Raw genomic sequence first — 24,343 nt, forward strand, 5'->3', positions numbered from 1 at the left:
TAACCCTAACCCTAACCCTAACCCTAACCCTAACCCTAACCCTAACCCTAACCCTAACCCTAACCCTAACCCTAACCCTAACCCGATAAAGATATTTTATAAACTGAAGATGAGAAATATATAACTTTTATAATTTTGAGAATTTTGAGATTTTCGATCTTTCTAATAATAGATATATTTTATAGGCGAAAAATATAAAATGTATAATTTTGAGAATTTCAAAATTTTCGATTTTTTTAATCATAGATATATTTTATAAATCGGAAATAAGAAATATATAACTTTTATAATTTTGAAAATTTTGAAATTTTCAAAATTTTCGATTTTTTCAATAATAAATATATTTTATAGGTTGAAAATATAAAATATATAATTTTGAGAATTTCGATTTTTTTAATAATAAATACATTTCATAAACCAAAAACGAGAAATATATAACTTTTATAATTTTGAAAATTTTAAGATTTTCAATTTTTCTAATAATAAATGCATTTTATAAATCGAAATTATGAAATATATAATTTTGAAAATTTCGATTTTTTTAATAATAGATACATTTTATAGGTTGGAAATAAGAAATATATAACTTTTATAATTTTAAGAATTTTGAGATTTTCGAAATTTTTGAAATTTTTAATAATAAATACATTTCATAGGCGGAAGATATGAAATATATAATTTTGAGATTTTAAAAATTTTAAAAGATATAATTATTTTGTAAATCTAAATTGTGAATTTTTTTTTTGATAAAATCAATAAATATCGATATATTTGATCCATTTTATATTCGATAATCTAAGCAAGAAAAGAGTGTTAAGGCTTTTTAATCTTAATCCTGATTCCACTATAATAATTAGAAAAAATAATAATCAATTGAAGAGATTTTCACTAAATCACTACCCTCCTATCGAAATGGGTTACTACTAATACTAATCATTAAAAAATCTTAGGAATAATAGTTAGAATTTTTCTTAGAATTATAAAAATATAATTATATATACATAAAAGATTCTAAAAACCCTAAATTTGAATTAATATCAGATAAAATGTTAATACCAGGTATATAGTAGTTAGGAGTTAGGAAAATAAGAATACATTTCATATTATGTTTCACATCGGACATTTCACCCGGAAAGCGGGTTTCATGTGGGGTAACCTGATCGATTTCCCAGACAAAAAACATCCGAGCTTACGTTTTTTCGTTGTAAAGCGTTCCGGTGTAGATGTCTTTATATTAACACTTCCTAAAATTCTCAACTCTGAAATTGACAAGACATTGATCACAACGTTTTATCATACTTAAAACACGATGAATTCAAAGCACGTCTTTGGATTTGTGTTATTGAGTTGCAAATTTTCCAGCATGATAATGAGTATTGAAGTTGATTTTAAATCTACTAGGGGAAGAAAAAATGCCAGAGATTATGAAAAGACTGGGACAGTTTAACTTGCGCGTCGAGATATATGTTCAAAGAGGATCTGGTGACGAACGCGTTGATGAGTATGTTTACACGGACTGTGGTGGTGAGATTAGAAGTAAGGATGCTCACACAGATTGTGACGATAAGATTATGAATGACATTGGAGATAATGAAGAGAAAAAGGTTGCAGGTGGTAAAAGAGACCGTTTAGAAAACGAGATGATGAGATGTGCCAACGCGTATCTTGATGAAAGATTGGGGGGTGTGGCAGGTACACTGTTAAATCTAGATGAGTATAAGAGACCTTTTCGAGCTTTTTTAGCCAGGCACCTAGGACACCCCCCTCCTCTGTCAAAACGGTCCGGGAGTGACGACCCACACCACATGCTTTACGAAAAAACTAGCCCACTAAACCATTCAAAATCAGGAAACTATCAAGAATATCTATATTTCGATTCTTTTCAACATTATCAACGGTTTGTTCAATGTTATAATACTTATATTTATAACAAATTGAATAGTTTCTGACATTAGTATGGATTTTTGATGTAAATATTAATAGATTGATCTGAGATATTATTTTAAAAAGAGAGCACCTTTTGAGTGTGCTAGTGTTTTTCTTCAACGTGTGACACCTAAAAAGCCCTCACAATAATAGTAAGGTTTAGCAAGATAATACACCGGCAGTTGTTACCCCGGATATATCCTACTCTTTACCGAATCCCGTTAATAAAAACCAGCCTCGAAAGTCGATGACAGCTACAGAAGAACTTGATTATACCGGACTGAAATTTTTAATCAATCAAATCCGGTATAAAGAAGATTCCGGTATAAATAATAGTGGTTCAAGCTTCTTAGTTAAAATTTATATCCGATTTCAGCTTCAAACCCCGATATTTTTGAAGAAAATCATGTGACTAAAGTCAATCAAGCTTATTAATCAAAAAAAAAAGCTTATTAAGTCAAATTTACTACAAAAATTTATACCGGATTCACGAAAAAAAGTGTCCGGTATATCCCTGTCCGGTATATCTCAGTCCGGTGTATCCCAGTCCGGTATAGCCAAGTCTTTCTTCATTGAAACATCTTTAATCGAGATTTCGGAGTCGGTTGTAGAACTCGCTCCGTTGCCCCCGCAAAACGGAGAACGGTACCGGTATGAGCATAACTATCCAGTGTGGAGAAGAAGCAGAAGCGATGAGGACATTACAGGGTATTTTAGAGGGGTGACGGATACATCCGGCCGCACGGACTGTTTCAGTTCGGCTTACTAGAACCTTGACTCTACTGATAGGAGGTACAAGTATAAATTCAATCTCTTTTTTGGTGTATTAAATTTTTAACTTGATATTTTGTAATTAAGTTTTTAAAAACTTCAATTCATATTATATCTTGAACTTCAATTAGTATAAAAGTTATATAATAAATAAAAGGTATTAATTAAAAATTTAAAAGGAAGGAGAAATAAGGATTAAATTATTTATAATTCTTTTTTTAAAAAAAATTTTATTAAAAGCTTTACTATTATATTATATAGAATATATAACATAGATAGAAATATATTATAATTCTAATTTATATATTTATATTAAATTCAATTACTAGCTGTCGGGGAAAAAGAATTTTTCAGATTGTGGATTCATAGTAGCTTTTTTTTTCCTTTTTTTCTTATTTTTGAGATATATAAAATTTTAATCTTATTTCTTTAATCTTCATAATGACTAGCCTTCGAACCCCCGATCCTCGCTACACTCGAGGTTTAATTATAAATAATAATAATCTATTTATTATAAATAAGTAAAAGATGATAAAAGTTTATATAAGAAAAGCTTTTATATATACTATTAAAAGAATAAATAGTTATATATAGAAAATAAAATAAAATAGATGATTTAGAATAAAGCATTCAAATTTTGGAAATCAACTTAGAAAATGGAAATTTCAATATCTTTTTCGATTTATGAAAGAAAAACTATAAATAGTTATTACAAATTAATAATATATAATTTTCAAGTTATATATTCTGTTCATATTATATAAGGAATTGCAATTTTCCTTTAATAAATAATAATCTGTTTATAAAATTAAATAGCTTACTAATCAAGGATGTTAAGATTTTGATTTAATAGTTTATTAATTAGATTTATAGTAAGATATCTATATTGTCAGGAGTAATTCACTTTCCTATTGACTCATAAAAGCATGGAATATTCCAAATACTTCTGAAATAGTGAATCTATTATATATACTCAATCAAATAATCGCTTTCTAATACTCACCCTTATCTTATACAAACCCACTCGATATACATCAATCAAAAAAAAGCTAGCAATCCTATAAACATAGAATTCTATAAATATAGAATATTAGAAATACAATAATTACAATTAAACCAATCATCAAGATTGAATTCAAAATACAATTATCCTCATTCAAATTTATATAGATAAGAATCTCAAAATAAAACACTCTTATATTTAAAATACAATATGAAAAATAATCCACTTTCCTATTGACCTACAAAAGTGTAAAGTATTCCAAATACTTCTGGAATAGTGAATCTACTATATATACTCAATCAGATGATCGCTCCCTGATATATATTAATATAACGTAACTTGACTAGAAGTGGGTCATGTCATGATATGGGTCAGGTACCTTTACACCAAATTTTGTATGTAAAGGTACTTAGAGCGACTTTTTCTAACTTTAGAAATACAAGAGATATAGTTTCGATATTTTGAAGTATGGTATATTTAATATGAATATTTAATATAATAGAATATTATAGAGATACAAAAACGTTTAATAAATATATTAAAGTTTCTTTCAAATTTTCGTTTTTGTCTAACAAAAATTACTATGGGAATTTTTAAAATCGTATTAATTTAAGAACAATATTATTAAAAAGTGTTTGGTAATTTTAATACTATATTTTTATTAGATACTAAACCTAATTATCAAAAAAAATTAAATTATCTTTAATATCCATAGAGATATAAAAAGTCGTTCTAAGTACCTTTACATACAAAATTTGGTGTAAAGATACCTGACCCATATCATGACATGACCCACTTCTAGTCAAGTTACGTTATAACTTTATAATTAAAGCACAGAGAATAATAAAAATAATATATTTGAAGAGTATATAATAAATTCCAATAGAATATATCTTTAGTAATCAATTTATATATTTTCAAAAGGTTATATAACGTTACTGAATTGAAGTTATTCAATAATGATTTAGCCTCTTTATCGGCCGGAACAATTCTGCTCTAGTGTCGGTATATTATTTATAACTAATCAAAAGGGGTTATATTAATCTGCAAATATGAAAATGGCCTGCTATAAAGATATATGATTATGTAATACATGAGTATATTTCCACTTGGTTTGCTTTTACAAATCCATTAAGGATTTTATTGTACTAACAAAATGTTCACTTTGTAGACCACGGATTCTGCTACCACAGGGTATTGGGCCGCTCAAGTATATTACTAGTAAGGGGTGAAGGTGGGAAAGTGGGGACAGACGAATAAAATACATGCACGGAAGCCGGAAGATATTTGAGGTATGGACGCTGTATGAATGCGCCGATGTAACTTCTAGAGACAGTTTATACTATGGATAAAATCTTAATGGCAAAGACACGCATCCGTCTTCCGAGAGGCATTGGATGTCGAAGGTATAAGAGTCATGATAGATTTTAGAGACCAGAGAAAACATCAACAATTTTACATCAATCACAATGTTGTCACTAGCTGCTCCTGTAGTATTCCTCTATCTTCTTTACACTCTAATTTCCACTATCCGGGTTCTTTACTATCATTCTCTCAGCCGTATCCCCGGTCCGAAACTGTGGATCGCTTTCCCAATATTTCGTTACATCTCGATGATTCAAGGGAAGCAAGATATCGTTATTCGAGCTCTCCACCAAAAGTATGGCGAGGTCGTTCGGATTGGGCCAAATGAGGCCTCATTCATCACCACTCAAGCCTGGCGAGACATTTATGGCCACGGCCATAAGCAGCTGCCTAAGTTACACAACTCGGCTTCAAACCATTTAGATATCATTAGCTCCAACGACATTGACCACTCTCGATTGCGCAAAGCTATGTCTCATGCGTTCTCTGCAAAAGGGCTTCAAACGCAAGAGCCAGTGTTGCACAGTTACGTGGATAAACTTATCAGTAAACTGGAACACGAAGCGAAATCTCGCTCGCCTGTAGATATGGTCAAGTGGTATAATCTCACCACATTTGATCTAATTGGCGATCTTACCTTTGGTCAGTCTTTTGGCGGGCTCGAGAACTCACGATATCACTTTTGGGTCTCAACAATTTTCGATTCCGTACGCGTAATACCGTTCATCAAAGTCAAGGACATCTACCCAATGTTCTTCCAGTTGATCAAACCTTTTATGTCCAAAGATTTAGCAAACGCACGCCAAAGACAAGATAAATACACGGAAACAGTTGTGGAAAAGAGGCTTACAAACCATGAGCCCTCCGGCGTTGTAGACTTCATGGATTCCATGACTCGACATCGCGGTGAGAAAGAGGGGCTAAGTGACGAAGAACTAGCAGCAAATTCCAGTATTCTTGTTATTGCTGGCAGTGAGACTACCGCCACTTTGCTGTCCGGTGTGACCTTCTTCCTTTTGAAGAACCCGGTGGCGATGAAAAGGTTGACGGATGAAGTGCGATCGGTCATGCAATCTGAAGAAGATATCACTTTTGCGAATGCGTCTGCGAATCTCCCGTATATGTTAGCCTGTCTTGAAGAGGCCCTTCGAATGTATCCCCCGGTCCCTACTGGATTGCAGCGAGTTACAAATTCTACCACAACTATTTCGGGCTGTGAGGTTCCTGCAAACGTAAGATCAGAATTTTATCATAATTCCAAAAGAGAAGTAGCTAACAATCCCCAAAGACGATAGTATCTGTTCATCATCTCGCGGCGTATTATTCTTCTCTCAATTTTCACAAGCCCGAGTGCTTTATCCCAGAGCGCTGGCTTCCAGAAGCAAAGAGCGACACGCTATCGCCTTTCTTCAACGATAATCGCGATGTTTTGCAGCCATTCTCTTTCGGACCACGTAACTGCATTGGCAAAAATCTAGCTTATAACGAGATGCGCGTCATCTTGGCTCGCACAATCTGGAAATTCGATCTCGAATTATGTCCCGAATCTCAGGGGTGGGATAATCAGAAAACATTCATTCTGTGGGAAAAGCCGAAGCTTATGTGCAAGTTGACACCGAGGGCACATTGAGAAGTTCTTCATAATGTTGTACCATTTCTTTTCATCGGGTCAAAGTCAAGAGAATAAATGACTCATGACTTCCTAATGTCACAGCCCACAGACAGTCTATCCCGTTCTATTCTCAAAGTTTCATAACTCTCCTGACCTTTCTATCATCGAGAATTGCTAGCAGTCAATTTTTAACTATTACTTCAAAGATTTTTTTGTTTTTACCGCCTGTGGTGACCTATTTCAACGAAGGTGTAATGATCTAACCAAATATTTCGAAGACGTCACTACTGTTTCTTAGTATAAGATTTGATGTTTTGAGGAATTTTCTTGGACGACAGCAACCATCCATTGTTGTTAAGCTGAATATTTTTTGACGCCAAAATTCACCCTTTTCTGTAAACGACTATCAACAAATTGAATTCAAAATTTTGACCAATATCATCTTGAAATGAAACAACTTTTTGTTTTTGTGATTCTAACTGTTCTGTTGTTAGTCTGAGGGTTATTATTTCCCGACGACTAAAAGTATTGAATTTGTCATTTACCCTAACGTCTTTTCATTTCTCTAAAAACTTATTCATCCAAATCACAATCTGTAACAATCGTGTAGTAGAGTATATCAATAGAAGTCAAATGATTAAAGTAAGAAAGCTAGAAACAAAAGGGATCCTTAAGAGGTTCTAGGAGGTCTCTTTATCTCTCATATGAAAATTTATCGCTTAATTTGAGCTAGTGAGTCCAAGACTAGCTTAAACTAAGGTAAACGTGATGAGATATCATCTACTTAAGTTGAGTACCCCACTTTCGGACCACCCCTCTTTTGGACCACCTAAAAAATATATATATATGAATTTTAAACTTCAATAACTCAACCACTATTCAACTTCAATACAATCCCCAGTAGTGTCAGTTTCATAAATACTATCAGAGTCTTTTATCTCAATTTCCCGATCACCAGCTTCAATTTGAGCTTGATATATAGCTTCTATCCCTGCAAACCTCGAATTTGGACTAGTTTTTACCATCCTTCTTTTTTTAGGTATAACCTCTTCTAATTTTTGCTCCAATTGCTTTATTCGTTTCTTGGACTGTACAAGTTCATAGTCCTTAGCATCAAATCCTTTTTGAATCTTTCGAAAAAGCAGCCGGCGAGTTGGAATATCGGTCTCATCAACTTTCTCCATTATATCAGCATATTTTCGAATATCACTTCCTTTTTGAGGGGTTTTCCATGCAATAAAAGATGAATGTATATTCCATTGAAGCTCGGGATCATCATCTGAAACAGGATTTTGATATACAACCTCTTGATTACTGTTTTCGAGCAATAATCTGGACAAAAGAGGTTTAGCGCGGTTTTGAGGCCATAAACCTGAAGCCTTCCACCCAGAAGTGATATTTCGAAGTGTTAAAGCTTTTAATCTAGCTTTCTGATAGCAGGCAAGAAAGTTTCTTTTGTCAATGGGAGTAGAATCCGTCAATGAATCGAGAGTATTGAGGTGGTATCGATATTCTTTTTTCAGAGGTGAAAATATCGATAAATCAAGAGGTTGTAGTACATGCGATGTATGGGGTGGTAAAAATAAGAGGTGTATATTATTCTTGAAGCATTCAAGCATAAATTGAGTGGTTTCATGGCTTCCATGCCCATCCAAAACAAGGAGTCTTGCTTCTTTCGGTCGAGTTGGTGCTGATTGTGGTATAAACACCTCTTTTAGCCATTCCAAACCTGTAGAATCCGTAGTCCACCCATTATCTGTAGCAGTGAACTCCCACCCTTCATAGTTATCAAGTTTAATGGGAAACCATTGTTGTTGAAGTGTTTTACCTTTGAATATGACCAAAGGTAAAAGTGCTCTTCCCGTAGCTGAGATACACTCAATAAAAGAGGTCCACGTTCTTGAACCGGGTTGCTTTTTCTGAATAAAACGTCGCTTTGAACTCCCAAGTACCATACCATTGAGACCCTGGCCTTCCATTATACCAGCTTCATCCATATTCCATCTGTTTTCGGGCTTGATATGCTTAATTGCTGGTAAATCCAATTTTTCAAAGAACTTGCTTATGATTTCGGTAATTGCATTATTGATACAGGCATTATCGATTTTATATTGCCTTTTAGTCTTAATCTCTAGGTTTCTTTCCAAAAAACTATGTATCCATCGCTTGTCAAGAGATAAATCACCTTCTTCGAGGTTGAGAATAGACTCTCCTAATTCTCGTATTTGACGATGGGTAGGGCTAGTTCCTAGGGCTTCCTGTACTAAAATCCAATTTGCTAGAGCTCTCTCCTGCACAGGAGCTATCTTCTGTAGGTTTTGTGCACCTTTTTTATGTGAAAGGTGGCCATTTATACGGTTGTGTAAAGTGGTGCGGGGAATACCATATTCTGAGCAAGCCTTACGCATAGACATGCCTCCTGCAATCGCAAAAAGTGCTGCAGCAATATCATCTTCAGTATAAGGCTTTGTCATAGCTTAATTGATAATGTATTAAAATCTTATATCAATTGAATATGTGGTTGTTGATTTATTAAAGATGAAGTTGGGAGGTAGTGCTTAAAATGGGGTAAGATTTTAGGTGGTCCAAAAGAGGGGTGGTCCGAAAGTGGGGTACTCAACTTACTGGTAATATTCGTTACAGAACCTCCGAATTGTGAAAAAGATTACAAAAAACCTATGAACCTCGAGAAATCAAGAAATAATTCAAATTCTATACTTAGATTTCGATAGTAGAATAATTGACCTTCATTTACATAGAATAGGATGACATGAACGCTAAAAGCTCTCAACGTCTCATTTTGATGTGACTTCATTGCTCAACGGCATAGATCAAGGGGCATGAGGGTGAATCATAAGTACTTAACTAGGCTGCACAAAAATTATCCATACCCATAGATTATCCCCGAATAATCCGCTCCACAAATACCCATCAAAAGTCCTACCCACCTTACAAATTACCCATCCAAATTTAAAACTACTCATCTTATTACAAATAATCCACAAATTATTTAATATAATTTATCATCAAATAAACCATATTATCAAATAGACTACTTTCATTTCAATAAATACAATCAACTTTAATATACAATTTATTAATCATTTATTATACAATTTAATAATAAAAAAGTATATTTACTTTTAATTATCAAAACTATTAAAAACAATAAAAAATTAAATCTTTAAAAAGCTTTTCAATTATATAATATTCTTTATACAACTTTTATTTATAAAATGAATAATTTAATTTTATATATTGAAATTCAAGCGAATCGATATAAATTTATAAAATTAAAAGAAAAGATTATTATTCAATATATTTTTAATATAAATTCAAAAGATTTTCTATTTAAATATAAAAAGATAAAAGATATAACAAATTATATTTTCAAATTAAGAAATATAAAGAATATTGAAAAGCTTTAAATTTATCGATTTATAAAATATCGAATTAAATTAAAAATATATTTTAATTATATTTATAATTTTCAAAAAACTTTTTATAAAGATTTTAAACTTTTTAAAAAATGACTTCGATTAATTACAAATATATAAATGAAATATAATATTTTGAATAAAAATTTCTATAATTTTAATAAAACAAGTTTTATAATAGAAAGAATAATAATAATAATAATAATAGTTAATATTAAATAAAATAATAAAAGCAAAACAATATAATCAAATAATCGAGAATAGATTATAACAATAATATATGGAAATAAAAAGAATAAAACTATTCCTTTATTTTTAATAATTCAAAAACAAATTCATTTTTTCAATTAATATATCAAAACGAATCTTTTTATAAAATAAATTATTAAATTTATATTTAATAAATAGATAAACAATAAAACAGATTTAAAATAATTAAAACATTTCAATAAGTATATTAAAAATCAAAAAAAGAGTAAATATCGAATATTGATATTAAATAAATATAAAAATTACAAATCAATAACTTTTCAAATATACTATAAAAAGAATGATATTATATATTTATATTTATTATTATATTCAAATTATTTAATTCAATCATTTGATATTAATTATTTTAATAATCTGAAATATTTATATAATGATTAAATTAATAGATTTATTAAAATATATATCAATTATATTTCAAAGATTGAATTCTTTATAACTTTCAAAATTGTATATAAAAAATTAATTATTTTTTAAAATATAAAAACAGGATTTCGAAAAATAGATTTAATATTATTTAATTTTAAAATTATACTTTCGAAATTAGATATTCGAATTTATATATCTATCTCTCTTTCTTTCAATTTAAAACAATAAATCTTTCAAATCTTTTGTAATTTAATTAAAACTTTTTTTTAATTAATATTAATTAAATCTCAAATAACTTATTATCAAATAAACTCTTTTATATTTATATTTAAAACTATATTAGTTCTAATTAAAAATACAAAAAAATTAATTTATAAAAATATATTCTTGAATATAAAAAACTATATATTTCGAAAAACAAATGAAGTATTAAGTAAATATCGATATATAAAAAAAACTCAATTATAATAAGGAGGAGTATTTATTAAATAAAAAGCTTTTGATATATTATTTCAATAAAAGATTGATATTTAAATTTAATATAATAAGTATCAAAAAGAAAGGAATTTTAATATTATAATATTTCTTAATAAATATTATAATAAATATGGAAAGATAGAATATAATATAAAAACTTATTAAAATAATATAATAAATTCTAGATTATTAAATTCTTAATAGTTTTAATTAATTGATTCAATTGTTATTGAATAATATAGATTTGAAAATATAAATTGAGGTGAAAGTAATTTATTTAATGATATGGTCTATTCGATAATAAATCACGTTATAGATAATCTATCTATTCATAAATATATAAATTATTTATAAATAACCTATAAATAATTGAATTATTCTCCACTTTTTCACTTAAATTTGAAACTATTCCCAAATCATTTTATAACTCAAAAGTAATCCAAACTTGAATTTGTATTAATTTTATACTAATTCTTATACCAATTATAAAATTATATTAGTTTTATAGAAGTTATATAATATATAGATAAATAAATAACCTATAAATAATTTATATCCATTTTATAAATTACCAATCCCAAATTTTGAATTACCTGTTTCATTGCAAATAACCTGTGAATTATCTATCGAAATCATTACCCGCCTTATAGATACCCGTTGCGCAGCCTATACTTAACCCATTGACAATTTGAGACTTTTATTAGGCTACATCAAGAATCAAATTAATTCAAAGTTTGTTTACTTGGTGATATAGATTGTGATTTTTCAATGGAATTCACACAAAAACTGTGTGAGTGATGCTATATAATGTGACACGGAAAGGCAGAAGAAAAATTAAGGAGGTGGAATGAAAGCTACAAATCGTGAATAGTGAGCTATGATTGAGAAGATTATTAGCATTGGGAGGCTTCTTGGATCGTCCTAAAATCAAGAATGATATTTAAGGACTGATTGGATTGGCCCAAGATCAAAAACCACCTTGAACGAAATATCTCAAAATGCGAGTACATATTTGAGATGGAAGTTAGTTGTGCTATTCAAAAGCGAGGTTTGATACATATAACGCATAAATCAATGAGTCATCAACTACGTCGCTTTCTCTCAAATTTGAAAGTTCCATCAAGGTCATCCCAGCTTCCTATTTGGGAAGAGATTTAACTCTCTTTGAGTTCACTATAGGTGTGCACGAGGAGAGCAAATCCGCGCCAGTGAATTTTATCTAAGGATCGAGTATTACTCTCTCAACTTTATTTTCCAATTCTCAAACTTTCCTTTTCAATACAACCCATTCGACTTTTTTTAATCTGACTTATACAAACTTTCCTTGAAGATCTTACTCTATCAACCTTTGAACAACACGTATTTAATGAAAGATATACATCAGCACAATTGCAGTGTCGCAAACGGTCACAATGGATTCGCACATAATAAATAAGTAAATTCCATAGATCTTACACACAAATCCAGTCAAATTTCCACTCTTTATTGTCTCCACTATCGCTATCTGTTTTGGTATTTCGCTCCGGCTGCTGGTATCAATGAGTCAAAATTGAGGTAGTTTCTAACTTGATCGACTGACTACAAGTACTCAAGCAGACTTTACACTTTGGAGCATATTAATTTCATCTACTCTTTTATTGAACTATCCAACAACTTGCTAATTTAATAAAAGGCAGTTCCTTTGCTGACGCTTACTGTCACAGTCATGGAGGAAGCTGGTTACGGATCCAATGAACTCCTGATGAACTCCCAATACAGTGCATCCGAGAAGTCCACCGACGGATCCTCAGGGAGTTCGAAAAGCGGTGTTACCAAATCACAAAAGAAAATAGTGCTGTCAAATACATTGGTGGCTAGAGATGACGATGGAGAAGAGACAGAACTCGGAACAGAAATAAAGATCTCCATCACTCCCGAGAAAGGTGGTCACCGTGATAAAGGAAAAGGACAGAAGAAAGTAGCGCCAGTACATCAACCGATCAGTCAATGCAAGGCCATATAGTGAGTTTGAGTGACACTACCACTTCAACTGCCAGCCAAACCGGGACCTCAAAACCCAGTGCACCAAAGAAACGAGATCTTCCGGTGACAAGACCTCTGCGGACTCCCAAAAAGATAATCGTGAAGCCTGCGACGTTACAGAAAAGAAGACATGCCTACGATATAAATTTAATGGCATCCATGTCATCGGCAATATGAATTTCATTGCGAAAATGGCTGGTTACATCGGATTGAGTACAACACGTGAGGTACATGAGTTATATCATACACCATGTAAGTTCACTGAGAGTGACTGATGCAATGCGCGTTATTAATTCTGAATAGATTTCCAAGCCCTTCTTAATGATTCTGTTGGGAAGAGGGGTGAAGGATTAAGGATGAAGGATTCAGTCATCTCCTACAACTTGGCAAGAGTCATGGACATCGCAGTGTTATATTGTAGAAATATCTCAGAATTCTAATTGACCTCGAGTGGACATGCATTCAAACTGATGAATGGCCAACCTCAGCGACCATGAAGGCGCCATACCTATGTTTTGGTTATCACTGCTGGATTCGAACATCTTGCTGGATCATCAAGTCTGGGCATGTGGGTTTCCAAGTCGTCAAGACAAATGATATATTCGTCAGAGAAATCGCAGTCGAGAATTGGAACCGAGCTCTATCGTTACTGCGTGTCGGGATTGACATGCTAAACAAGAAGTTCGGCAATGGAACAGACCGAAAACCCCCAAATTTCTGCCTCTATCATTTCAGAATACTTGAATGCTGAGGAAAACACCTAGTTTGAAAATATTAAAGATGAAGTCGACAAGGAAGAACCATTTGACGTATTTCAAGCAGAGACTCCGAAGAGAGATATTAGGGTTAGGGTTAGTTTTAGGGTTAGTTCCATCGATACGAATTCGATTTTATTCTTAGATGAAAAAAGCGAAAACATCATACGTGATGTGATGTAACTGGATTGATATTGAAGGTATTAAGTTTTGAGGGTAAAGACTATAATGCTTGGGATTACAAAGAACAAGACCAGCCAATATCTTCACCTGGCTACATCTACAAATTGAGCTCTATTTTTGAGACGAAAAGGCTCAAGACACAATCCAAAGAAGATAATGGAAATGAGGATGGCAATTGATATCTACCTTGTTTGATTGTGGTTCGAAATTCATTGATGTTATAGAGAAGCAGCCCGTGGACGAGAGCACTGATGAGAAAAATGAGGAGTTCTCGATCAGAGAAAAGGGTTGACAAGAGCTGACTCGAGGAGTTAAAATTGTGAAGGTTACAAAATAATCCTTTGGGATTATCTTTGGTTCAAAACAGATGGAAGTCGATGTTTTGGTAGACAAACAAGCAGGGGATCAACCTCTAGTAGAAGATGCTGATTTCATTGAAGATGATCAGCAAAATAATGCCAACATTCCTTGCGTACCACCAGAGATCAAAAATGTCACTGGATTTCAGCCAAGCAAGCGAAAGAGACAAGGCGAGTTATTGGGGCTGAATGCCTTGACTGCAGGCGGTGGTTTGGAGTTGAAATGAAGCAGACAAAATCTTTGGTGATAATGAGAGACTGCTTAGAGAATCTTGTTCGGATCAACAAGAGATTAAGAAACGGTTGATTATATACAGCGAATTGGTAATTATTTTTATTTCATTGCTAGTTTCTTGAAGAGATTTCTATTGTTGATTTTTATGTGGAGAGGTGAATAAACATTGGAAATAGCAATATCAAATAATAGCAAATATAAATTGGTTTAATGAATCAAAGCTATCTATCCACTTGTTTGTTCTTCAAGAGCAGATTTCAACCACATTTCAGGAGTGATCTTTGGTGGAGATAGCTCCAAGAACTCCTTACTAGTGGTTGCTGTCGAGCACTTTCCTTCCCAGCCGGTTTGAGGAGCACCCTTAATGGATAGAATGTGACTCTTATGATCCTTGACTGAATCAGCCCAAGCGTCAATGAAAGTCATGTCTCTAAACTTGAAATCCTTGACTTCCATTCCGATGTTTTGCTCCACCAGCTTGATAATCTGCTTTCCGTTGATATTCACTGGCCCGTTGAGTTCGTATTTCTTCTTGTTGTGGATGGAGTAATCCTCCTGGGCTAGAAGCACAGCGGCAAAGCGACCAACTTCGTCTGGGTCAATACACGCAAGAGGTGCATCGGCATCAGGCATCAACAGAAGCTTATTTTGCTTGCCGTCTTTGCGATATTGCTTGATGAACTCCAAGGCAGGCCCGAGAACGAAACCTGTGAAAACATTTGGCTGTAGTGAGGTCCATTGAAGCTTTTCAAACTCATGAGAGCTCAATAAAGTCTCTATAGCCCAATGCTGGCGTGGATAGTAGACTGGGGAGTTGGGATGGACATTGGCAGCTGTAGTGGATATGCGTACAACATACTTGACGCCAGCTTCAAGTAAAGCAAGGTGGAATGTTGATTCGTCTGCAAATTGAGAAGGTTCATTATGCGAAGCAATCTGAAAGTATAATTAGCATCTTTTTCACACAATGGAAGTGTTTTGGGCTCGTACAAAAGCTTTGACGACATTACGTTCCTTCAACCACTCGGGATTGATATCAACCCAATTTTTCTCTTCAATTGTGACATTTGGAAGTTTGCTAATTGTCTGTGCAGTAAAGCTGTCCAAAAATCGTGTAAGGGCAATGATTCGATGCCCTGCAAGTGTTTTGTTATTGTTGATTGAGTCTGAAAGGGTCTTCACGACACTTCGACCAGTATTGCCTGTCGCACCAACAATCAATATTGTAGGAGCCATCGTATTTGAAATTGTGTTTTCAGTCGAGGCGGAGGTGTGTGATTTCGCTGATGGTCCAACCTAGAGGAAAAGAATGCTTGTTGCTGGGTAGGAAATCTATGAAGATATGGACAGGAAATTTATATACTGTGACGTGTTGTCTTCTATGACGTTGGTCCCGGACCTTCGGCCGGACTCCCGGGGGCTCGAACACGCTTTGCCGATCTTGGAGCAGAAAGTACCGGATACCATTGATAGACATCTTCAAGCATATCAACAGATAAAGTATAAGAGATACTGTGTGAACGGAGTGAATAACTTCAATTCAATTACCATTATAATATAGCAACTATAACAAAGCCCTAAGCGAATACAAAAGAGACTAGTTCTTTCTATAAGCCCTTAAAAGATTTATTATTTTCAATATATAACTAGCTTTTTAAATGAAATACAATTATAGATATATAGGATCTGCGAGATTTGTGGGTGCTACGTATTTTGTATCCTTTTTGTATCAACAGATACCTTAAGTTGGGTTATTCAATAAGAATTAGATAACCTTTGAAAAGAGTCATCTGCCAAAGCTCGGATTTGAAACCGAGGTATCAAAGGTTGTTCTTCACATACACAAAGGTACTACATAGTCTCATTCTAAAATCAAAATGCCCTTTACAGTTTTCTTACTCGAATTTTTCTTTCTACTACCTTCCCTTTTTGCATTAAAAATGTTCACCGACAAGATAATCATGAATGGATTGCCTTGCACAAGCGGGAACAAACTAGCAACTCCAACGCAATCACGCATATAGATAATAATACAAAACTATATCTTCGCAACCCACCATAATGTATATTGACAAATAATAAATAATAAAGAGGGATGATCAGAAGCTGCAGATCAGAAAAGCATTTGCACCAGTATATGATAGCATAACAATAATATATATCAAGCTTTTGATACATTAGTTTATGGGTCTGTAGAATTAATCAAGACCGAATTGTGCTCCATGTATGTTTGGTTAATCATATACATCTATAACCAAGCATCGAGGCTTTTTCACTGGATCTGTCCGATTGCCAAGAATACCTCATCTTTGCTGCGTCCAAGGAGCAGTATCTTCGCAGAATACGAGGCACGCGACTGAATTCGGTATGTGCGCTAATTCCGCCGAAGCCAACATCGACAATCACAACTATAATAAGCATTCTCACATAAATGCAAAGCGACCGGCGATCATGATTTAGATCTTTGAACGTCGAAGTATACGTAGCTCCACTTACTTTTGCACAATAGTTCAACAGTGCCGGGGATTTAACTTCTTGTGACATTGTGGAACTGCTGTTGAATTCGATCACCACTAGCCGCCAGATAAAGATTTTGAGCTAGCCTGTCTTTGGTAAGGTCGGATTGAGATTACAAATATCACGCTTCTCTTCCTCCACGTCGTCGGAATATAGTAATTCGGCTTTGAACACTTCCCGTTCGAGTTTGCATAAATACAATACGGAATGACTGTATCTCAAGGTTTCGTTTTTTTCAGTGACAATTTTGATTCCCAATAGTTACATGAACAGTGTTTTGAACTAGCCTATTTTGATTAGATTGACCTCCCGCCGAGTCGTCGGAACAAAGCAACTCGGCCTTAAGTATCTCCAATCGAAGTTGTACATAAATATACAGAGTGATTTAGTAGAGCCATGTAGAAGGCCATTATATATTCCGGGTTCTCGAGCTTCCGTTGTAGTTTATGTCCTGCACATTGCGCCAGTTGTAGCAGTACGCCGCTTCCCCAAAGTGCGTAGCAATGTTATGCACCATATCTGCCCTCCATTCGGACTGGTCGAAACAGCCTCAGCCATATCAATTAAAGTTCCAGCTTTCTTGGGCGAATTTCGCTGACTTTGACTAACTCAATCAAGATTGCCGTTCGTTGCTAGAATACAAAAAGCCCGATTCCCATCTTTGAACAATGGCAGTTGAACTACCATATTCTCGCACATCTTTCTTTCAAGCAAGTAATTTCAATCACAAGCAATCATTTATAACAAGATGGCTAATAACTCCGCCAACTGGAAAGCTATCGGCGCTTTCAAACGCGATGCTTTGTTGTCCCTTATTCCGGAAGAATGGCGAATTCCACTTCCACTTCCATCTTCCACAATATTACCTGACGTGACAGTCCATATATGCCAGTATCTCTCTGCTAAGGAGGTTGAAATCACGGAGACGGACGCAGTCGATATCATTAGAAAGACTTCTAGCGGAGACTGGACATGCAGTGCGGTTACTGAAGCGTTCTGCCACAGAGCAGCGTTGGCTCATCAGATGGTATATAAGATCCCAACCCCATCTCTAAAGACATAAAGATTGATGGAGTTGACATTTGAATAGATCAACTGCCTTCATGAGATAATGTTTGCGTCTGCTCTTCAGAGTGCCTCGGAACTCGATGCCTATTTCGCGGAACACAAAAAGCCAATGGGTCCATTACATGGTCTTCCCATCAGTCTTAAAGATGCGATCCATGTGAAAGGGGTAGATACAAGTTTGGGCTATGTTGGCTGGCTGGGAAAATCCCAACCAGAAAAAGAAAGTCAAATTGTCACTGATCTTCGCTCCCTTGGCGCAATCATCTACGTGAAGACCAGCGTTCCTCAGGGGTCCTCATCTATTGACACACGCAACAATATCATTGGCTATACACCTAATCCCCTCAATCGTCATCTTACTGTGGGGGGAAGCTCGGGTGGTGAAGGCGGTCTATTAGCTCTGCGAGGAAGCTCTGTGGGACTCGGAACCGATATCGGCGGCTCGATTCGGGTCCCCGCAGGTTGGAATGGCTGCTACGGGCTCCGTCCATCAACTGGAAGATTGCCGTACGAGGGGATTGCATCAGTGATAGATGGGATTATGCTCCCGTTTGTGGTTGGTCCAATGGCAACTCAGGTAAGTGGGCTAGAGTTGATGATGAGGAGCCTGTTGAAAACTGAGCCGTGGAAGAGGGATCCCATGGTCCTTGAACTTCCTTGGAAAGAGGATAAATTTATGAACTTACATGAAGGCATGAGTGGCAGGGAAAAAATGACATTTGGAATCATGATCAGTGATGGGTATGTGAATCCACAACCACCTGTCGAGAGAGCCATGAGGGTGGTCACGGATGCAATAAAGGCGCTAGGTCATAAGGTATATATGTATCTTCATTTGAAGAGGCAAACGATCTTGCTAAAACCGCCAGGTCATTGAATGGAACCCGCCGAGTCACTCCTCTGGTAACGATTTATACGTTTGTGGTCCCCATCTTGTTCGTAGAACATGATTAATCATTGTTTAGTTCAAAATCTGTTTTGCCGACAGTGCCAAGGCGTATCACTCAGCAATTGCAATGTCTGGAGAGCCTTCAATCGAACCTATCTTCGGATCAGAGCCCTTTCCAGAGGTGAACGCCAGCCAAATCGTCGAAGCGAATATTGCACTCAAAGATTATCGGAAGAGATATCTTGACTACTGGAACAGCACCTCGGAATTTACCGGAACAGGAAAGCCGGTCGACGCATTCATCATGCCACTGGCACCGTTTCCACCTCCGAAGCCAGGGCAAGCGCGATATGTCGGTATGAAAACGGAATCAAAGGGAATATTAAGGTCACAACTAACCGTACTTCTCAAGGCTATACAACCATTATCAACGCCCTAGACTATACCTCATGTGCCATTCCAGTGACACAGGTGAGAAAAGATATTGATCGATACCCGGTGGAATATACTAGTCTGAATGAGGTTGACCAGGCTATCCATGACGATTGTAAGGAATTTCTTGCTCGATGCGACTGCATCAATTGAGGTACATAGTACTGTGCTAATTTTCTAGATAACCCCGATTTATCACACGGTGCACCGGTCGCTGTGCAACTAGTTGGTGGAAGATTGCAGGAGGAGAAGGTTCTCGCATTTGCAACAGCAATCAGTCGACAGCTTGAGAGATGAAGCTAGAATGTTATCACGGGGGTAAGGCAACGTTATATTGTCATTATTACAACACGTGGAACACAATTCACGCTATTTCTAACTGCTTGGAGAATACGCCACATACGCAAACTGTATTCATGACTTGAGATAGGAATTCGCTTAATGTTACCTTCGACCGCGTGATTACAATAGCTAGTGTTTATAGTCCTTCTCTACTATAGTTTTATTATCATCGAACTTTTACTTTTTTTGTATGCAGATTTTGATGGTAAATATTGTTCTGAAGCAGTAAAAATTGTAATAATTTCGAAGTTAATAATCAAATCTTATATCGATAATGAATTATGGATTCGTAGAAGCAAACGAAGTAGAAAAGTACTAATGTATTATGTAATTATACATCTATATAGCAGACCATTTTCATATTTGTAGATTTATAAAACCCTTTCTGATTGATTATAAGTAATATGTGTTGATATTAGGGTAGGATTGTTTTGATTAAGTAAAGTGGTAGATTTTAAAAAATTCAGTATATAATTTTAAAAGAAAAGAAAATTTGATTGGAAAAGAAATAATTAGATTAAAGTAATTGAAAGCTTTTTAATAGTTTAATTAGTTTTAGAGTAAGCTTTATAATAATAATAGAATCAATGAATTGAATGGATTGAATTGCAAGGAGGTGTATTTAGAAGTGTATTAGTAAGCAGGGGGTGTAAATGCCTTAGGCACAATTGTCTTGAACGTTTTTCAATATTAGAATCTGAATTAGAAAGAGAATTAGAAAAGAGAATTAGAAAGAGAATAAGAAAGAGAATAAGAGAGAGAATTAGAGAGATAATAAGAGAGATAATAAGAGAGAGAATAAGAGAGAGAATAAGAGAGAGAATAAGAGAGAGAATAAGAGAGAGAATTTGAAAAGAGAATTAGAAAGAGAATAAGAAAGAGAATAAGAGAGAGAATTAGAGAGATAATAAGAGAGAGAATAAGAGAGAGAATAAGAGAGAGAATAAGAGAGAGAATAAGAGAGAGAATAAGAGAGAGAATAAGAGAGAGAATTTGAAAAGAGAATTAGAACAAAGAATAAGAGAATTAGAAAAGAGATTTAGAAAGACAATAAGAAAGAGATTTAGAAAGAGAATAAGAAAGAGATTTAGAAAAGAAAAGAGAGTTATAAGATTTTAAGATTTTAAAATTTAATTATATCTCTAATATCTTTATATAAATTAGAAGTAGGAGATTAATAAAGTTTATAAATTATTATTATTATTATTATTATTATTATTATTATTATTATTATTATTATTATTATTATTATTAACATGATTTATTAGTATGCGGGTCATATCAATATACAGGTCACTTTCATTTCAATTTACTCTTTTCTCTTTCAATATATATTTTTATTAACAATCAATAATGAATTCGAATAATCAAAAAGCTTATATACTTTTTATTATCAAAATTATTTAAAAAAACAAAAAAACAAATATTCGAAAGGTTACAAAAATATATAATATTTTGAATATAATATTACAATATAGAATTAATAATATTACTTTTCATTTCAAATATCGATTTAAATCTTATAATCTTTTAGAATCAAAAAAGAATATTATTTCTAAATATATAATCGATATAAATTCGAAAGATTTTTTTATTTAAATTTAAGAATATAAAAGATATAATAAATCATATTTTCAAATTAAAGAATATAAAATATATTAAAAAGTTTTGAATATATCGATTCATAAAATATCGAATCGAATTAAAAATACATTTTAATTATATTTATAATTTTCAAAAAACTCTTTATAAAGATTTCAAGTTTATTAAAAAATGGTTTCAATTAATTGTAAATATATAAGCGAAATATAACATTTTGAATAAAAATTTCTATAATTCCAATGAAATAGGCTTTATAATAGAGATTATATAACGTAGTTTATTAGTGGGTCGATCATATCAATGAATCGATCACTTTTATTTCGAATTATCATTTCAAAGCTATATTATTCAATAATAATTAAATCAATTGATTAAAATTATTAAGAATCCAATAATTTAGAATTTATTATTTTATTTTAATAGATTTTTGTATTATGATTTGTTTTTTTATATTTATTATAATATTGATTAAAAGATACTTTCTTATTAGAATTTTCCCTTTTTTGATATTTATTGTATTGAATTTGAATATTAATTTTTTATTGAAATAATATATTAAAAGTTTTTTATTTAATAAATATCTTTTTTTAATATAATTAGATTTTTTTACATATTGATATTTGTTTAACATTTCATTTATTATTCAAAATATATAATTCTTTATATTTAAAAGTATATTTTTATAAATTAATCTTTTTATATTTTTAATTAAAATAAATATAATTTTGAATATAAATATAGAAGAGTTTGATTAATAATGAATTATTTGAGATTTAATTAATATTAATTAAAAAAGAGTTTTTATTGAATTATAAAGGATTTAAAAGATTTTTGATTTAAATTAAAAAAGGAGAAAATAGATATATAAATTCGACTATTTAATTTCGAAAATATAATTTTAGAATTAAATACAATTAAATCTATTTTTTGAAATTTTAATTTCATATTTTAAAAAGTAATTGATTTTTTATATATAGTTTTAAAAGTTATAAAGAATTTGAATTTTGAAATATAATTGATATATATTTTAATAAATCTATCAATTTGATTATTATATATATATTTTAGATTATTAAAACAATCAATATCAAATAATTAAATTAAATGATTTGAATATAATAATAAATATAAATATATAATATCATTCTTTTTATAATATATTTAAAAAATTATTAATTTATAATTTTCATATTTATTCAATATTAATATTGTTAGAGTGAATAATAGCAATAAATCAACTAGTCAACTATAGTATAAAGACTTTCCATTATTCTTTTAGAATTATAAAAATTATATCCTTTATATTTGTGCGCGGGGTGTTGTCGGTACGAGGTAGGCCTGTTAACCCCAAACCTCAGTGCCTGAAGTGTTATCCCACAAGCACCCGTAACAAATATTCGATATTTACTCTTTCTTCGATTTTTAATATATTTATTAAAGTATTTTAAGTATTTTAAATTTATTTTATTATTTATTCATTTATTAGATATAAATTTAATAATCTATTTTATAAAAAGATTGATTTCAATATATCAATTAAAAAAATAGATTTATTTTTAGATTATTAGAAATAAAAGAATAGTTTTGCTTTTTCCATTCTTATATATTATTATTATAATCCATTCTTGATTATTTAATTATATAGATTTACTTTTATTACATTTTTCAATATTAATAATAATTATTATTATATATATAATTCCTATTATAAAACTTGTTTTATTGAAATTGTAAAAATCTCCGTTTAAAATGTTATATTTCGTTTGTATATTTGCAATTAATCGAAATCATTTTTTAATAAGTTTAGGATCTTTGTAGAGAATTTTTTGAAAGTTATAAATACGATTAAAATGTGTTTTTAATTCGATTCGATACTTTACAAATCGATATGTTTAGAGTTTTCTGATGTATTTTGTATTTTTCAATTCGAGAATATAATTCGTTATATTTTCTATATTCTTAAATTTAGATGGAAAACCTTTCAAATTTATATTAAGAATATATTGAATAAGTATTTTCTTTTTTAATTCAGTCAAATTATGATTTTTTGATCGATTTTTAGTTATATTAGATTTACTTCGAATTCTATTATTTAATGTAGTTCGAGGTATATAATAAAGTTGAGCTGTTTTTCGAATTGATAATTTTTTATTTGATTCAATAGTTTGAATAGTTAAGATTATGTGTATTTCTTTAGAATGATTTTCTATAATTAATTATAAAGGAAACGCATATTGAATATAAAATAATAATTCGAGGTAAAAGTGGTCGATCCATTGATATGGCCGACCCACTAATAAACTACGTTATATAACAATAATTATTATTAATATTAAAAGATATAACGTAGTTTATCAGCATGTGGGTCATATCAGCATGCGGGCCATTTGAAAATACACCAAAATTAGGCCTTTTTCAATATTCTTATTTTAATAACTAATCATTATTTTCGAAAGAAAAAAGAATATTAAATAATAGTAAAAATTCAACTTTTAAAAAATCTAGTTTTTATATAAATATTTCTATTATATTGTAAGAAAAGTGGAAATTGTCACGATTTTCGTTACAAAAAAGTTATTCCTTTAATAACTACTTTAATAATTCGAATCTCTAATAAAAAACTAGATTTTTATAATAATTATATAATTAAATCTTCAAATTTTCAAATTTTATAAAATTATATTATTAAATGAAGAAAGTGCACGGTTA

At 31.9% G+C, this 24,343-nt stretch overlaps 4 protein-coding genes across 4 annotated transcripts; 3 read left to right on the forward strand and 1 right to left on the reverse strand.

Annotated features, from left to right (window-relative positions):
- Positions 1 to 5,085: 5,085 nt before the first annotated feature.
- On the forward strand, positions 5,086 to 7,100 carry BCIN_12g00010 (hypothetical protein). The gene is made up of 2 exons (XM_024696150.1): positions 5,086 to 6,297; positions 6,354 to 7,100. The coding sequence occupies exons 1-2, from the start codon at positions 5,170 to 5,172 to the stop codon at positions 6,693 to 6,695; spliced, it is 1,470 nt and encodes a 489-aa protein (XP_024551956.1). The 5' UTR covers positions 5,086 to 5,169; the 3' UTR covers positions 6,696 to 7,100.
- A 5,801-nt stretch (positions 7,101 to 12,901) lies between these two features.
- Positions 12,902 to 13,366, forward strand: BCIN_12g00020 (hypothetical protein). Its single transcript, XM_024696151.1, has one exon. The coding sequence runs from the start codon at positions 12,936 to 12,938 to the stop codon at positions 13,230 to 13,232; it is 297 nt and encodes a 98-aa protein (XP_024551957.1). The 5' UTR covers positions 12,902 to 12,935; the 3' UTR covers positions 13,233 to 13,366.
- A 1,404-nt stretch (positions 13,367 to 14,770) lies between these two features.
- Positions 14,771 to 16,117, reverse strand: BCIN_12g00030 (hypothetical protein). The gene is made up of 2 exons (XM_024696152.1): positions 15,775 to 16,117; positions 14,771 to 15,720 (listed from the first exon to the last, which is right to left on the reverse strand). The coding sequence occupies exons 1-2, from the start codon at positions 16,018 to 16,020 to the stop codon at positions 15,010 to 15,012; spliced, it is 957 nt and encodes a 318-aa protein (XP_024551958.1). The 5' UTR covers positions 16,021 to 16,117; the 3' UTR covers positions 14,771 to 15,009.
- Positions 16,118 to 17,505: 1,388 nt separating this feature from the next.
- BCIN_12g00040 (hypothetical protein) lies at positions 17,506 to 20,257 on the forward strand. The gene is made up of 6 exons (XM_024696153.1): positions 17,506 to 18,328; positions 18,392 to 19,186; positions 19,239 to 19,286; positions 19,335 to 19,614; positions 19,671 to 19,805; positions 19,872 to 20,257. Exons 1-6 carry the CDS (start codon positions 18,050 to 18,052, stop codon positions 19,985 to 19,987), a joined length of 1,653 nt encoding a protein of 550 aa, XP_024551959.1. The 5' UTR covers positions 17,506 to 18,049; the 3' UTR covers positions 19,988 to 20,257.
- Positions 20,258 to 24,343: the final 4,086 nt, after the last annotated feature.

This window comes from Botrytis cinerea, chromosome 12, assembly GCF_000143535.2.
Source record: "Botrytis cinerea B05.10 chromosome 12, complete sequence".
Classification (NCBI taxonomy): Eukaryota; Fungi; Ascomycota; class Leotiomycetes; order Helotiales; family Sclerotiniaceae; genus Botrytis; species Botrytis cinerea.

What these genes read in the sequence shown, in the direction of transcription:
- BCIN_12g00040 (XM_024696153.1), top strand. Translation starts at nt 18,050, where the DNA reads ATGGCTAATAACTCCGCCAACTGGAAAGCTATCGGCGCTTTCAAACGC. An exon ending in TAAAGGCGCTAGGTCATAAG is followed by an intron (nt 19,187 to 19,238) that starts GTATATATGTAT and finishes TAAAACCGCCAG; the next exon opens with GTCATTGAATGGAACCCGCC. An exon ending in AGGGCAAGCGCGATATGTCG is followed by an intron (nt 19,615 to 19,670) that starts GTATGAAAACGG and finishes GTACTTCTCAAG; the next exon opens with GCTATACAACCATTATCAAC.
- BCIN_12g00030 (XM_024696152.1), bottom strand. Translation starts at nt 16,020, where the DNA reads ATGGCTCCTACAATATTGATTGTTGGTGCGACAGGCAATACTGGTCGA. An exon ending in GTAATGTCGTCAAAGCTTTT is followed by an intron (nt 15,721 to 15,774) that starts GTACGAGCCCAA and finishes TTATACTTTCAG; the next exon opens with ATTGCTTCGCATAATGAACC.
- BCIN_12g00020 (XM_024696151.1), top strand. Translation starts at nt 12,936, where the DNA reads ATGGAGGAAGCTGGTTACGGATCCAATGAACTCCTGATGAACTCCCAA.
- BCIN_12g00010 (XM_024696150.1), top strand. Translation starts at nt 5,170, where the DNA reads ATGTTGTCACTAGCTGCTCCTGTAGTATTCCTCTATCTTCTTTACACT. An exon ending in GCTGTGAGGTTCCTGCAAAC is followed by an intron (nt 6,298 to 6,353) that starts GTAAGATCAGAA and finishes CAATCCCCAAAG; the next exon opens with ACGATAGTATCTGTTCATCA.